We start from the raw sequence: 13,518 nt of genomic DNA, 5'->3' as shown, positions 1-13,518 counted from the left end.
AAGTTTGAATTTGGTCTTCTATGTAAAGATAGAAGTAATTTGAAATATCTTGATTCATGGGAATAATAATATTAATAAATTATGGAAAGTTGTCATGTTTAATAATATTCACTAAATCATATGTGACGAATAATATTTATAAATTATGATAAAACAGTTATTTAATTTATGATATATTAAGTATTGATTAAATTAGACTAAATGGCAAAACATGTCATTTATGTTTTCATGGTTTTTCAATAGTCGTCCTTTAACAAACTTAATGACACAAGACGTATTTCATGTTTCAAATTCGGTTCACGTTACGTCCTTTAGTACTAACCCAGTTAGATTTTTTCGTTAAATATGGTCATGTGTTTTGCATACGAGGGTAAATTTGTCTTTTACTCCTTCAAGGACTATTAGTGCAGATAACTAAAACTTTGAGTCAAATTGAAATTATTTAATAACAAATTCTCTCTCGCTATATATATATATATATATATATATATATATATATATATATATATATATATATATAATTTATATAACCTGAAAGTCAACCACCGTCACCATTTCCGGCCTCCATTTTATCTTTATACCATCGCCGCCGCCGTCGTGTACTCACTCTTTCTTTTTCACTCTGAGCAAACAAATATCGAGATCCCACGGTTTCTTGTTCTAATACCTCGTTTTAGGGTTTGGAAACCCTAATTCGGAAAATGGTTATTGAAATTTGGGGGTTTTAGCGTTTCTTATGGAGTGAGTCGGAGAGAAAGGTGTGGGAAGTTTTCAGTGATTGACGGAGATATTGAGGGGGCAGTGATGTGCGCCGGCGGCGGGGTCGACGCGAAGTGGTAGCGGCAGGTGGTGGGTGAAGAAATACAAAGGGGATGGTGATGGTGATGGTGGCAGAGGTGGAGTGGTGGCCTGGCGGGTGGCGGCGGTTTGCAACATGTGGTGGTGGTTTTGGATTGAGCCAGCGGTGATGATAGTGGTCAGGTGGCCGGAGTTAATGGTTGTCAGATATAGAGTTTTCTGGTGGGGTCGGATTTGTTGGTGATAAGCGTTGTTGGTGTTGGGGTTGGGGTTGGGGTTGGTGGGGTTGGTGTTGGGGTAGGTGGTGGTTGGAGGAGAAATGGAGATGATGAGGAGATGACGGTGGGATGAGAGAGAGAGAGATGAGTTTTTTTTAAAAGGCTAAATCTTTAGTCTAGTTACACAAATAGTTCTTAAAGGGGTAAAATGACCACACTGTCCTCATGTGCAAAGCACATGACCATATTTAACGAAAAAAATTTAACTGGGTTAGTACTAAAGGACGTAACGTGAACCGAATTTGAAACATGAAATACGTCTTGTGTCATTAAGTTTGCTAAAGGATGACTATTGAAAAACCATGAAAACATAAAGGACCTGTTTTGCCATTTTGTCTAGAAATTATGTCAATTTGAATATTGTGTTCTAAAATAATACGGTTATTATTTTAGTATTAATTAATAATTAATATTCACGTAAATTAAAGTAAGATTACATTACAATTATGGCAGGTATTTTTAGTTTGACAATCAGTTTTTTGAATATTAAAATGATAACTTATTCTAGTTAATGCCAAATCACAAATATTAAAATCAAATATGTTCTAATTTTACTAAAATGACTAATTAATTTAGAAATAACTACAAATATGAAAATCAAATCGGTTACTTTGAAAACCTAAAAAAATTATGGAAAGATTTTGAAATGAGTTTAAAATTATGGAAAGTATTAAAACCTTTAAAAATTTGTTGAAAGATTGGTCAATTTCTGAATTTAAAAGAAGTTTAAATATCTTGTAATTAAAATCATGAAAACTTTATAACTTATTTATTGGGTTTTCCATATATAACGTAATTGGTTATATATAGAAAATATAATGTATCTTACAATATAATAACATGATAATGTTTTAAGTCAATATATTGAAATATAAAAATGGTAAGGTGTAAATGTTATTATTTCTGTCAAAATAAGATGTAACAACTAATTAGAAAAGGTAATGAATTAATAATAACAAAATTACTAAAATTATAATAATTATTATAAATTATAGAGATTATCATTAATAATTAGATAAATATAAGATACAAAAATAAAATTTTCTTTAATACATCGGTTCTGATTAAAATATAATAAATGGACAAAACCAACAACTATATATGATTGATTATATAAAAATCAAATAAATTACATGAATTGTGAAAAATACATAAATACATGAATAATAACAAAAATATACATCAATATTAAACAAAAATTAAGATATCTTATCAACAAATCTTCAACCCATGAAATTAGCTATATCAACTTGGGAACATAACCTGAAATGAGAAAATTAAATATTAATATTCGTTTTACAAATAATAAATTTTAATCGTGATAATGTTACATGTTATGAAAAATTTACCCAGTAATTCATAAAATTCAACTTTGATTTAAATTTGTAAATTTATAAATTTTAAATTGCATCGTTTAGAAATAATAAATTTTAGTGATGGTAATTTGAGAAATTATGAATGTTTGTTTAATCACCCATTTAAAAAGTTCAACTTAAAGTTAAAATCAACTTTAATGTTTAACTAGGCAATTTAAAAATGTTTGAGCAACTTAAACGTTTGACCAGCAATTAAATAAAAAAATCAACTTTAATTTAAATTTGGAAATTTAAACTTTTTTAATCAAATAGTTTTAGAAAATAATAAATTGTAATGATGGTAAGTTTAGACGTTATGGAATATTGACCAACCATTTACAAATTTCAACTTTAACTTAAATTTGGAATTTAAAATTCGAAATTGTAATCGTTTTAGAAATAAAAAAAATTAGTCGCGGTAATGCTACATGTTACGGAATGTTAAACCACTAATTTACAATTTATTATTAGCATTACCGGAAAAAGAATAATAATAATAATGTCCATGGATGAAACTTTTTATTTAGAACATAGAAGAACAACATGTGAAAGAAAAAAACAGAAAAAATATAAAACTTCAAATAAATATAAAACAACCATTGTTATAGGTATAACACATTAACGGAAAAACTTACCGGAAAAACGTAGAAATATTAGCTTGATCGCCGTTTTTGATTTAGAACCTAAACTGATTTTAAAAAAATCAGTTAACAATGAAAACAAAGATAAAAATGTTAGATCTACAATAACCGGAAGAAAATATGATGTTGCCGGAAAAAGATATAACCTTGTCGGAAAATCATATAACATTGTTGGCCATTAGAGTATAACATATAACCTTACCAGAAAACGATTAATCTCGATCTACATTACCGAAATATAGAAGATGGTGAATGGTGGAGTTAGTAAGCCGAGAGAGATAGGGAGAGAGAGATAGAGATTAAATACAAACAAAAACGGAAAACAAAAACCTTACCGGAAAACCGTAATAACTTCAAAATATCAATTCAATCTTGAATTTTGATATACAACCTAAAGATATTATTACAAAATCATATAACAATTAAAATAAATATAAAATCATATCGGAAAAACTTACCGGAAAAAGATATTACCTTGCTGGAAAATCAAATAACATTGTTGGCCATTAGAATATAATATATAACCTTACCGGAAAACGATTAATCCCGATCTACATTACCGAAATATAGAAGATGGTGGATGGTGGAGTTAGTCAGCAGAGAGAGAGAGAGAGAGAGAGAGATTAAAATGATTTTGGTGGAAAATATTAAGGTTTAAATAAGTTTTTTGGTGTTTGGTCAACATGACACATGACACAATATTAGAGCTTCTGAAAATGGTAATTTGATAACTGGATTACACATGTGGACAGCCTAGCTGAAGATCATGTGTCCACGTTGTATTGCTTTAATAGTATTTAAAAATAACTTTGCATGAAAATTAACCCATACGTGGCTTGGTTTAGAAACACATATATTTTTGTCACAAAATAACATTTTACATTGTATGAAAAAAAATTTAAAATGTGCATAGTCACTAAAGAATTAAAAGCTAATAGTTAGATCATAATATAAATTATTATAGTTTTCAGATCTGACAAAAAATTTAATATTTCTAATTTTGAATTTAATACTAATATCTACAAACGATTGTATTTAAGCTTATAAAACATGGTTCTAAACTTCTGATCCCTGTTCTTCAACGATATTTCAGCACCGCTGGTTTAACTAGGTCATAAAACTACATCAAACATATTTAAAGAAACTATTGTTAATTGCTTACAATTAACTTGTGTGTACTTGTAGATTATTGACAAATTTTTGTCATAGGAGTCTTAAGGGAATGTGCACCTCAAAGGAAATGTCTCATTAAAGTCTTAACCAAGTATATTTGGCATGTTTACTTATGCAGCTAAATGTTTGGAGATTACATCTATTTAAAATGTTGCTAAACCAACCGCTTTTGCATATTCTTTAGAAGTTCAAGAGTGCCTCAAGAATTAAGTAAGATTATATCCCATAAGTGTATCCCACGGGTCATGAATTGATGAAACCAGATATGATAAAACCAGTGACCCATTTCTATACGTGAGGTAAATAGTTGAGCCCTCGGGTTTCTGAGGACACCGCTCGAGGTCTCAATAAACTACCCATGACGGTAAGGTATCATTCCATGGATTTAAAGAAAAAAGACACCATGTATAAAGTGCAAGTATCACACTTACCATAAGGCTGAGGGGTGTGGAGCGCTAGAGGGGGCGCGTGAGCCCATCCGCTCGCGCCCACCACACCACCGAGGCGCGAGAGGGGCGCGAGCGCGGAAATCCAGGCAGGCGCAAGGGGTCTCGCGGCTGGGAATACGCGTGAGGGAGCCTGGGAATGCGTAAATAGAGCCGTTGGCTCTTTATGTTTATTAAAAAAAAAAAACCGCTCGCGCCCCTGCTCGCGCCCCTCCACACCAGGGCCAGGGGCGCGAGCGGGGGCTCCAACACCCATCTTATCAAGTTTCTCTCTCTGCCACACGTCACAATATTATTGGCTGGAGCCCCCACTCGCGCCCCCCACACCCCTCAGCCTAAGTAACCATTGAATCAAATAGAAAAAAGAAAAAGAAAAAAGTGAGAGAAATCTATGTTTAAACTTTAAACACTATTCTTGGTTTACTTTAACCCAACAAAAAGAACCATCTAGGGGCCCCCTAGCCATCCATACACACACCACAACACTAAACTGCTCTAAAACAATATCCTATCTTGATATATATCCAAAGCTTCTATAACTTTCTCCACAAACAACTTCCTGTGCAACCTATACCTGCATTCACAATCATAAATTATATAACTTTACGAAACGTTAATCGAATAAAGACGAGAAATTGAATATAACGAAACATACTTGATTGCAGCCTCGCGGGTCCAGCTCATTTCTGGTGTCGAATCTACAAACGAGAAACAAAGTTGCATTTTAGAAATTATTTAATGACAAAAAAGCAAAAGACGTCCTTTAGCAAAAGAAATGACAGAAAACATCCTTTACATTTAAAAACTCTATCACATTATGTCCTTTGACCCTAACCCAGTTAACTTTTCCCATTAAATATGGTCATGTGCCCTGCACATGGGGGTATTTTGGTTATTTTACCATTGCAAATTAAAATAATATTAACTCTGAACCATTCACTGGCAACCTAAAGATGATTAATTTTCAAGAGTAAAATGACCAAAATACCCTCATGTGCTCTGCACATGACCAGATTTAACGAGAAAAGTTAACTAGGTTAGGATCAAAGGACATAATGTGATACAGTTTCTAAATGTAAAGGATGTTTTTTGCCATTTATTTTGCTAAAGGACGTACACTGAAAAAACGATTAAACATAAAGGACGTCTTTTGCAATTTTGTCTTATTTAATTAAAATGTCAGTATATGAAAAAAGAAAAAAAAATGTTACCTAGGATATTCTGGTCTTGCTTAGAAGTGGTACTGTATTGTGCTAGAATTTGTTGGCATTCTCCTTGTAGGGTTTTAACAGCTTTTATCTCTAAGCTCGGGATCGGAGGGATATCCCCTTCTGACCATGTAGGCAGTGTTCTTGCAGCTGCTAAAACCGCCCCGTCGACAAAACCATCCCCTTCTTTTCCTAATTTGGATAACGAGTAATTATAAAACAAATTATGTAAATTAAAGTTAAACTTATAAACAAAAGTTAGGGATGAATATTGTACTACCATTATGATAATAATCTTCATACGAGCCAGATATGTTGAAGACTGACAAAAATGAATCTAAATGGATCTTTGCATCCCCGGAAAATGGAAGTACATCCCAAGGATTCTGCAGATGATAATAAATTAATAATATTGTTTTTAATTTTTTTTATATATAGCATATAAGAAAATAAAGAAATGGGACTAGTTTGGCGGGATTACCGAAAGTGATGAAAAGCCGTATCTTTGCATAAGCATATTGTTCTGCTCGCCCCTCATGTAATTAACAGTCATCTGAAAAGATAACGAGCTCGTTAAACATGTATTTCATTATTGTATTATTTTACTGAAATACTCAACATCAGTCATCATGATTTAATGATTTACCTCTTCGCCCTTTTTAATCCGTTGTCCGGCATTTGTCATCACCTCAAACATGCGATCCCTGAATCGCCAATGGAAAAAACAATTTGGTTGACAAGAATGGTTTAACATATCTGCAAAATATGATGATTTATATTCATTAATACACAAAAATATAACGGCAAAAAGAAAGTATTTATGTAATAAAAGCGAATAAAATTACCGGCATAAGGTGCAAACATATTTGCATCCTGAACTAACGAACCGACTCTTATGCGAAAGTTAATATGTCGAGTTTGTGCCATGCTAACTGCCCAAATGAATCTCTCGGGATCTCGAGCTAGCCGCTTTACTTTCAAGGGCATAGCAGAGTGCTGTGAAAAGATAAATAATTGAATAAAAAGTAACTCTTTGAAATTAACTTCAAGAAATGTGATGAAAAATGTTACATAATAATACCCAATTCTTTTCCCAAAATTCTAGGGCCCGTGCCTTTTGTTTTCTCATAGTTGAAGCAAGATTCTCATCATGCAGCTCGTTCAGGTCATCCTGCAGCATGCCAATAGAATGCGTTAAAGAGTTGACTGTTCGACTTAAACATATTATATGTTAAAAGCACTATGACACATATAATAATATTCAACCTCTGTAGCTAGAAGTAAGCTGGTGCACTCCTCTACGCTAGGCAAAAAATCTCCATACAGTTGCCAAAAATTCTTGTCATGATCAAACGCATATAAAATAAGACACGCCATTCTGAGGTCCCAGTCTGTCTGCCAAAAAAACAAATCTCAATTCAAGAAAAATGAAATAGAATAATATATAAAAATTAAGTGAGTACCTCTGGATGTGTTGAGTTAATAATATCAAATATTGGATGCCCGACTGGTATAATATCAGGAAAGAACATCCATGGAGTTTTCTGGCTTATGGTTAACATCAACTCCAACGGTATCTCCATGACCACCTAATAAACAAAGCAAAAATCATTCATTTGTCAGTTGTCACACAAGTTCAACAAAGTTAGGATAAAAATGTATAAATGATTTACCTTGGCGCGCCGACTAGGTTCAATATCTTTTGAGGCATAGACTCCAAATCCATTTGGACCTTCCCTGAATTCGACGCCGTAGGCTCTCATACTTCTAACAAATCCCATTTTATAAAATTCAGGGTCTGCGAGCTCTAACTGTTTGACAATATACACATAATTCAGTTAGTATAGAAGAATGTGCAAGAGTCAATATGTTACATCGTTAGGCTATGTGTAGTGGAGGGGCTACAAATTGGGCGAATTGCGACACGTAGCGCCCAATCAACAAAGGGTAGGAATTTGTTTTTGGGGTGTAATGGTGCTGTAGGCTGATATATATATACTACACACAAACATATATAATAATAATATTTAATTATTATTTTCACCACATTTCGCCCGACAAATAGTCCCCCCCCTATCGTCCAAAAATCGCCCCAACAAATAGCCCACTACGGATGGCCTTACTGTCTTGTTACAATCATTGATAATGTATTAACTGTCTCACTAGAACTGGCAATTGTTCAAAACAACAGCATTAAGCAACATTGTAACCTAAAAGGCTATAAATTGTTACTATAACTTAATTGTAAATGACAAAATTCATGGACTTGTATTTTGAATTTAGAAACTAATAATATAAGGAGAGAAGAATGGAAGTGAATCTAGGGCTAACATATGGTCAACTTAACTAACTAATCAACGCACATCTCCTCTATATGTAGGGCTGTAAACGAACCGAACAAGTCGGACAAGAAAGCGGTTCACAAACACCTAAACAAGCGAAATTTCTTGTTCGTGTACGTTCATCAAGGAAATGAACTTGTTCGTGAACGATTCACGAACACAAACAATGTTTCATTTGATTTGGCTAACCGAGAATGGTCAGTGTCAACGGTTTAGTCCAGCTACCAAGTTGAGTTTTTTTTTTTTTTTTTAACATTCATATTCATATATTATTTTTACATATAAATTACTCACATAATACTCGTATACATTTTCATTTTGTAGTTAATAAAATTTTGCTTAAAACTATATAATAAGATTAGAGAAGTCATTAATAAAAATAAAAATTAAAAAACCTTAACAAACAAACATTAACCGACATAAACAATCGAACGTTCATGAACACAAACTTACGAACATAAATGAACTTCCCGAACAGGTCCGCCAAACGTTCAGTTCGTTTACAGCCCGACTATACTATACATACAAAAATCAACTATAACAAACCCTCCAACAACAAAACAATAACAATTATATTACCTTAGAAGCCGGCGTGTCTTCTGGTTGAGATTCAGTTTGAAAGAACGGGAAAGCAGTAGGAGAAGTAACATTCTCAATAATATTATTATTATTTTCAACCGCTACTCTAGCTTTAATATTATTCCTACACTTATCCATGACACTGGGTTTTGTTGCCGTCAATCCATTCTTCAAATTCTTCCCTAACTGCTTCAATTTCATTAATTTAACCAAAATTCAAACTTTTATTGATGAATAAAAGAGAACCCACCTGGTAGTTGGTGATGAAGATATTAACTGATTGCTGAAGCAGAATTGAAGATGATGTCATTGTATTTTGAGATTCAATAGGTTCAAATATCTTCAAATTGTAGTTGGTTTCATTTTATTGTTTGTTGAGCTGAAACAAGTGTTTCAAAGGGGTAACGGATGAAGGTGTTGTGTTATCCTTTAGAACAAAATATTAGATGAGTTTAATTTAGACCCCCAAAGTATTCTTAAGTTGTATATGTATCATCTTGTTTTCAAGAATTACTAGAGTAGGTTCGAGTTCGAGCTCGAGCTCGAGCTCAAAATTATACGAGGCTGCTCGTCTAGGCTCGAGCTTGATTTTGAAGTTAAATGAGCCTAAGATCGAGCCAATGATCCGAGCTATGACTTGATCCGAGCTTGAGACGAGTTTGACTGGGTTATAAAAATGAGTCAACTCAGCTCAAGTTGGTTTAAATCGAAATATTGGATATAAGCAATTACAAAACCCAATTTTGGTTCATACATGAATTCATCAATAAAAGTTTGAAGAAATATTAGATGAAGTTCATTTAGACCGCTAAAGTATTGCTAAATTCTATATAGGCATCGTCTTATTTTCTAAAATTATTAAACAGTTGAAATTATACTGAGTAAGGCTGTCTACATCTTACCCTCCTCAGACCCTACCATAGCATTGCTATTGGTGGGATATACTGAGTACGATGATGATGATGATGATATTAAACAGTTGAAATTATGTTGGAAATTGTTGAAAGTGTGTTGATATTTTAAACCAAGCTAAATTGGTTGGTTTGCGAGTGAAATGATTTAGGTTATGGTTTGAAAAAAAATGATTTCACGGTTCACTTTATAGTGTGGACCAACTAAAATATTTAGAAAAAGGTTTACATAAATTTATGAAAACAAATATTGTTAATTTAATTGATTTTGTATTTTTACGGATGCGAAAATTCACCAATCCGCCCTTTGAAGATTGACATTGTTGTGTAACACTGTAACCTTTATCCGAAGTGGAGACATATGTTCTAGATATGACTTGACGTGTGAGCCTAATCCTGCCCACAAACCCTTCTTTGCGATGGACTAATGGAGGGCCAACCATTTGATTAGGGCTTGTTAGCTTTCATCCCCTCTACTACGATTTTCTTCTTTCTTTGAGAAAGACTAAAGCCGGTTCACTCAACTCCTAGACCCGCCCTGCTAGACTCAATGTAGCAACAAGCGGACCTAGATTCCTTGTTAACCAACTTTGAGAAGTCTCATTGAGTTAACAGATGATTTCGAAGCTACGAACAAAGTCAAGACTCACTTGTCTTCGTGGTGGTAAAGACGATGGGTTGTATTATAAATAATTAATAAGATAAATATGTTCATAAAATGATATTATTAAACGTTAATACTTTTAAAATGAAATGTTTAAAGAAATTGTAAAATTGTTTAAACACATGCCATGTCCAAATTTTTTTTGATAATACTAACTAGTTTATGCCCAAGTCAGAAATTATGGATTTGCAACTAATTATAGATATGCATACATCTTCACTACAATTTACATATGAAAAATGAAACTAACATGGCGTAACAAAATTGTGTAACATACTCGAATCACTCTAAAACCTCGGATACTTCATATTGGTTTTCCAACAACTTATGAGGAGGGTAGTAATAATCTCTTGACACATCATCTGCACTTACATACACAACCTTAAACACATCATACTTAATGAAAACCGTAGCACCATGAAACAAGTTTTGAAGCGTGTCCCGATGATTGTTTCTTAGTAGAAACGAATAACACGATTGTAGATTCTTCCACACGTAGAAATTGATCATCATAGGTTTTGTTATGCACTTTAAGCAAACACCGGAGATGGTACCATCCATCCTGAGGAAATAAGACTGAAATATGGAAAAGCATGTGCGCGCAAAGTCTTGTTCCTTCATTTTGGTGTTAGACGGGAGGTCGGTTATGCTAAAACATATAGTATCACCAGTTGAAAACTTTGCGGCTGGGGACCCGTCACTTGCCTCGCCACCATAGGCGGCCATAAAGTTGTGGTCGACTAAAACCGCCATGCCATGTAGATTCTTTAATGCTGCAAACTAATGATAAAAAAAATGGATGAGAGTTATGTCTAGAATTAAGATGGAAATCATGTTTTCACTAATTTTTCAATTTCTCATTGTATTTATAAATAGTTATAGAAAGACCTTAGTTGTATTAACAATATTTATAGAAATCATAGTTGTATTTATAAATAGTTATAGAAAATATAGCTGTATTAACTATATACGTCCGTCTTTTATTTAAAAAAGAAAAACCATACAAATGGACTTTGCATGTCACATCCTGTATCTTGGTAACTATAGTGTAGGATTAATGTATTAACAAATAAAAGCTACAAACGATTGTGTTCTTTAATACTAATTAACCAATTAACCATGATAGTTTTATACTTTTTGAGTAAAAAGTTAACTATATTTGTTTGATACTTTTTGCAATATTGTAATAAAGATGCAATTAATATGTTGGCAACATAATAGTCTTAATGATTTAACTTACAAGATCTTCTTGTAGGAGTTCCTTGTTGTCAATAGATCTCTTGATCCATGCTCCATACCAAATAATCTGAAGGCCAAAAAAATATTGTAAATATAGAATTATAAAATTTGGATTTATTAAAAATACTTTCTTATTTTTATTGTTTACATAGATGTAGTATATAACCTTTAAACATGCTTAATGATACCCATTTGTGCGAAAACACATAACTTTTCAACCAAATATCACATTAGGATTTTTTTTAACAAGCTAAATTTAACTACGCTAGTGATTAAGAGCCTAGCTACTCTAGTTCCATAGGCCAGGATATGATAATTAACCTATATATACATCATAACTCAAATTATGTAGTAGATAACTTAAACGTCATAAACTCAAATCGAACATGGTGGTATTTGCAAAGAATCATCATGAACACAATTATAAACAATATAGCTTAGATATTTCCTAGGTACACACGCACACGCACGCATGCACACACACATGTATGTAGAGAGAGATCTAGAGGGATATATATATATATATATATACACACACCATGTTGCCATGTATGCTTTTGAAGATGGAAGAATGAATGCAACCAAGTCTTTCAGTGAAGAAAGAGAAGTGTTTCAAAGTATCAACAAGGTCATCGACAATGGCGACTGTTGGTCTCAAAACACACATGAATATGTCAAGATTGTTGTTGGTGAAAGGCATGAAGGAAGCCATGTGTACGTGCGGGTTTTACTGATCAAATCTTAATTGAATGGAGCTATTGAAGGCAGGAGATATAAAAGAGATTTAAGGGACTAGCTTGGGAGTTTGCATATAGTACGTACAGACGAGTGGACGTTGAATACATGAATTCTAGAAAGGTATGCTATGCTAGTCGCATTTGGCTTCTGCGTCTCCCATGCAAATTAATAATTGTAGATTATTATATTATATTATTATATGAAACCTCAAATCTCATCCTCCATATCCCAGCTAATTTCTAAATATTGTTAATAAACTTTTACGAGAAAATACACAAATGCAAAATATTGTTAATATACTTGAACAAGAAAAACACAAGTGCAATATATTGTTAACATATACTTGAACGAGAAAAAACACAAGTGCAGAATATTGATAATATACTTGAACGAGAAAAACACAAGTGCAAAATATTGTTAATAAACTTTAACGAGAAAAATAAAAAGTATTCTGTTTTTTTTTGAAAAATCTATTAATGGAATTTTGTAAGGTAAAAACAAAAGAATGGGTGTTGTTGTTATATAATATTTGTCCAAAATATCTTGATAAAACTTAGACGCTGTTGTTTTTTCCAGTGTGGTATAGTTGTAGGAAGAATGAGTTTTTCAATAGAGACCGATGTTCAACTAACAACCATAAACAATATTCGGTCCGCATGGGAACCACACACCACGGCACCTTAACTGCTTTGGTCAACTTTACATGCAATGCAATATATGATACACGCTCAAATAACTTAGTTTCCACAAAATTATTCTATCATTGGCCTGTGAGCCTAACTTGTGTTGTAGCATAGTTGACGTTGAATCTAAATGATCTACTGCTGGATAGATACTTTTGACGGCTAATCCTCTTCATAGTACGGTAGTAGCATATAAATGTGCAAATGTCGTAGTAGGAGCAAGGTCGGTCAAATGACTCAAATCATCTGCGGGTACATAGACAGCTTGAATAAAAGTTATGAACATTGTGGGTAGATTATTTAACGGTGATCAAATATTCGGTATCGAAGAATACAAATATCTTGGAGATAAGCTATCTGAAGTTCTCTTCAAACTAATTAAAAAACACAATTATTCAAATACAAAATATATTGCTAATAATGTATATTTAAATGAGAAAAGTATTAAGACAAATAGTACTTC

The 13,518-nt window shown here is 32.8% G+C and overlaps 2 protein-coding genes across 2 annotated transcripts; both read right to left on the bottom strand.

Moving 5' to 3' along the window:
* Nucleotides 1-5,084: 5,084 nt before the first annotated feature.
* Nucleotides 5,085-9,257, bottom strand: LOC143561413 (protein PLASTID TRANSCRIPTIONALLY ACTIVE 14-like). The gene is made up of 13 exons (XM_077049507.1): nucleotides 9,071-9,257; nucleotides 8,821-9,006; nucleotides 7,573-7,710; nucleotides 7,363-7,488; nucleotides 7,166-7,294; nucleotides 6,981-7,070; nucleotides 6,745-6,895; nucleotides 6,546-6,655; nucleotides 6,381-6,452; nucleotides 6,180-6,285; nucleotides 5,903-6,091; nucleotides 5,347-5,389; nucleotides 5,085-5,265 (listed from the first exon to the last, which is right to left on the bottom strand). Exons 1-13 carry the CDS (start codon nucleotides 9,128-9,130, stop codon nucleotides 5,187-5,189), a joined length of 1,479 nt encoding a protein of 492 aa, XP_076905622.1. The 5' UTR covers nucleotides 9,131-9,257; the 3' UTR covers nucleotides 5,085-5,186.
* Nucleotides 9,258-10,615: 1,358 nt separating this feature from the next.
* On the bottom strand, nucleotides 10,616-12,371 carry LOC143561412 (uncharacterized). The gene is made up of 3 exons (XM_077049506.1): nucleotides 12,173-12,371; nucleotides 11,636-11,701; nucleotides 10,616-11,175 (listed from the first exon to the last, which is right to left on the bottom strand). Exons 1-3 carry the CDS (start codon nucleotides 12,344-12,346, stop codon nucleotides 10,678-10,680), a joined length of 738 nt encoding a protein of 245 aa, XP_076905621.1. The 5' UTR covers nucleotides 12,347-12,371; the 3' UTR covers nucleotides 10,616-10,677.
* Nucleotides 12,372-13,518: the final 1,147 nt, after the last annotated feature.

This window comes from Bidens hawaiensis, unplaced genomic scaffold (genome assembly GCF_021521415.1).
Source record: "Bidens hawaiensis isolate Kalapana, Puna unplaced genomic scaffold, B.hawaiensis_p1.1 tig00020675_1, whole genome shotgun sequence".
Lineage (NCBI taxonomy): Eukaryota > Viridiplantae > Streptophyta > Magnoliopsida > Asterales > Asteraceae > Bidens > Bidens hawaiensis.
The sequence above is the reverse complement of the archived record's forward strand: the minus strand, read 5'-3'. Positions and strand labels throughout refer to the sequence as shown.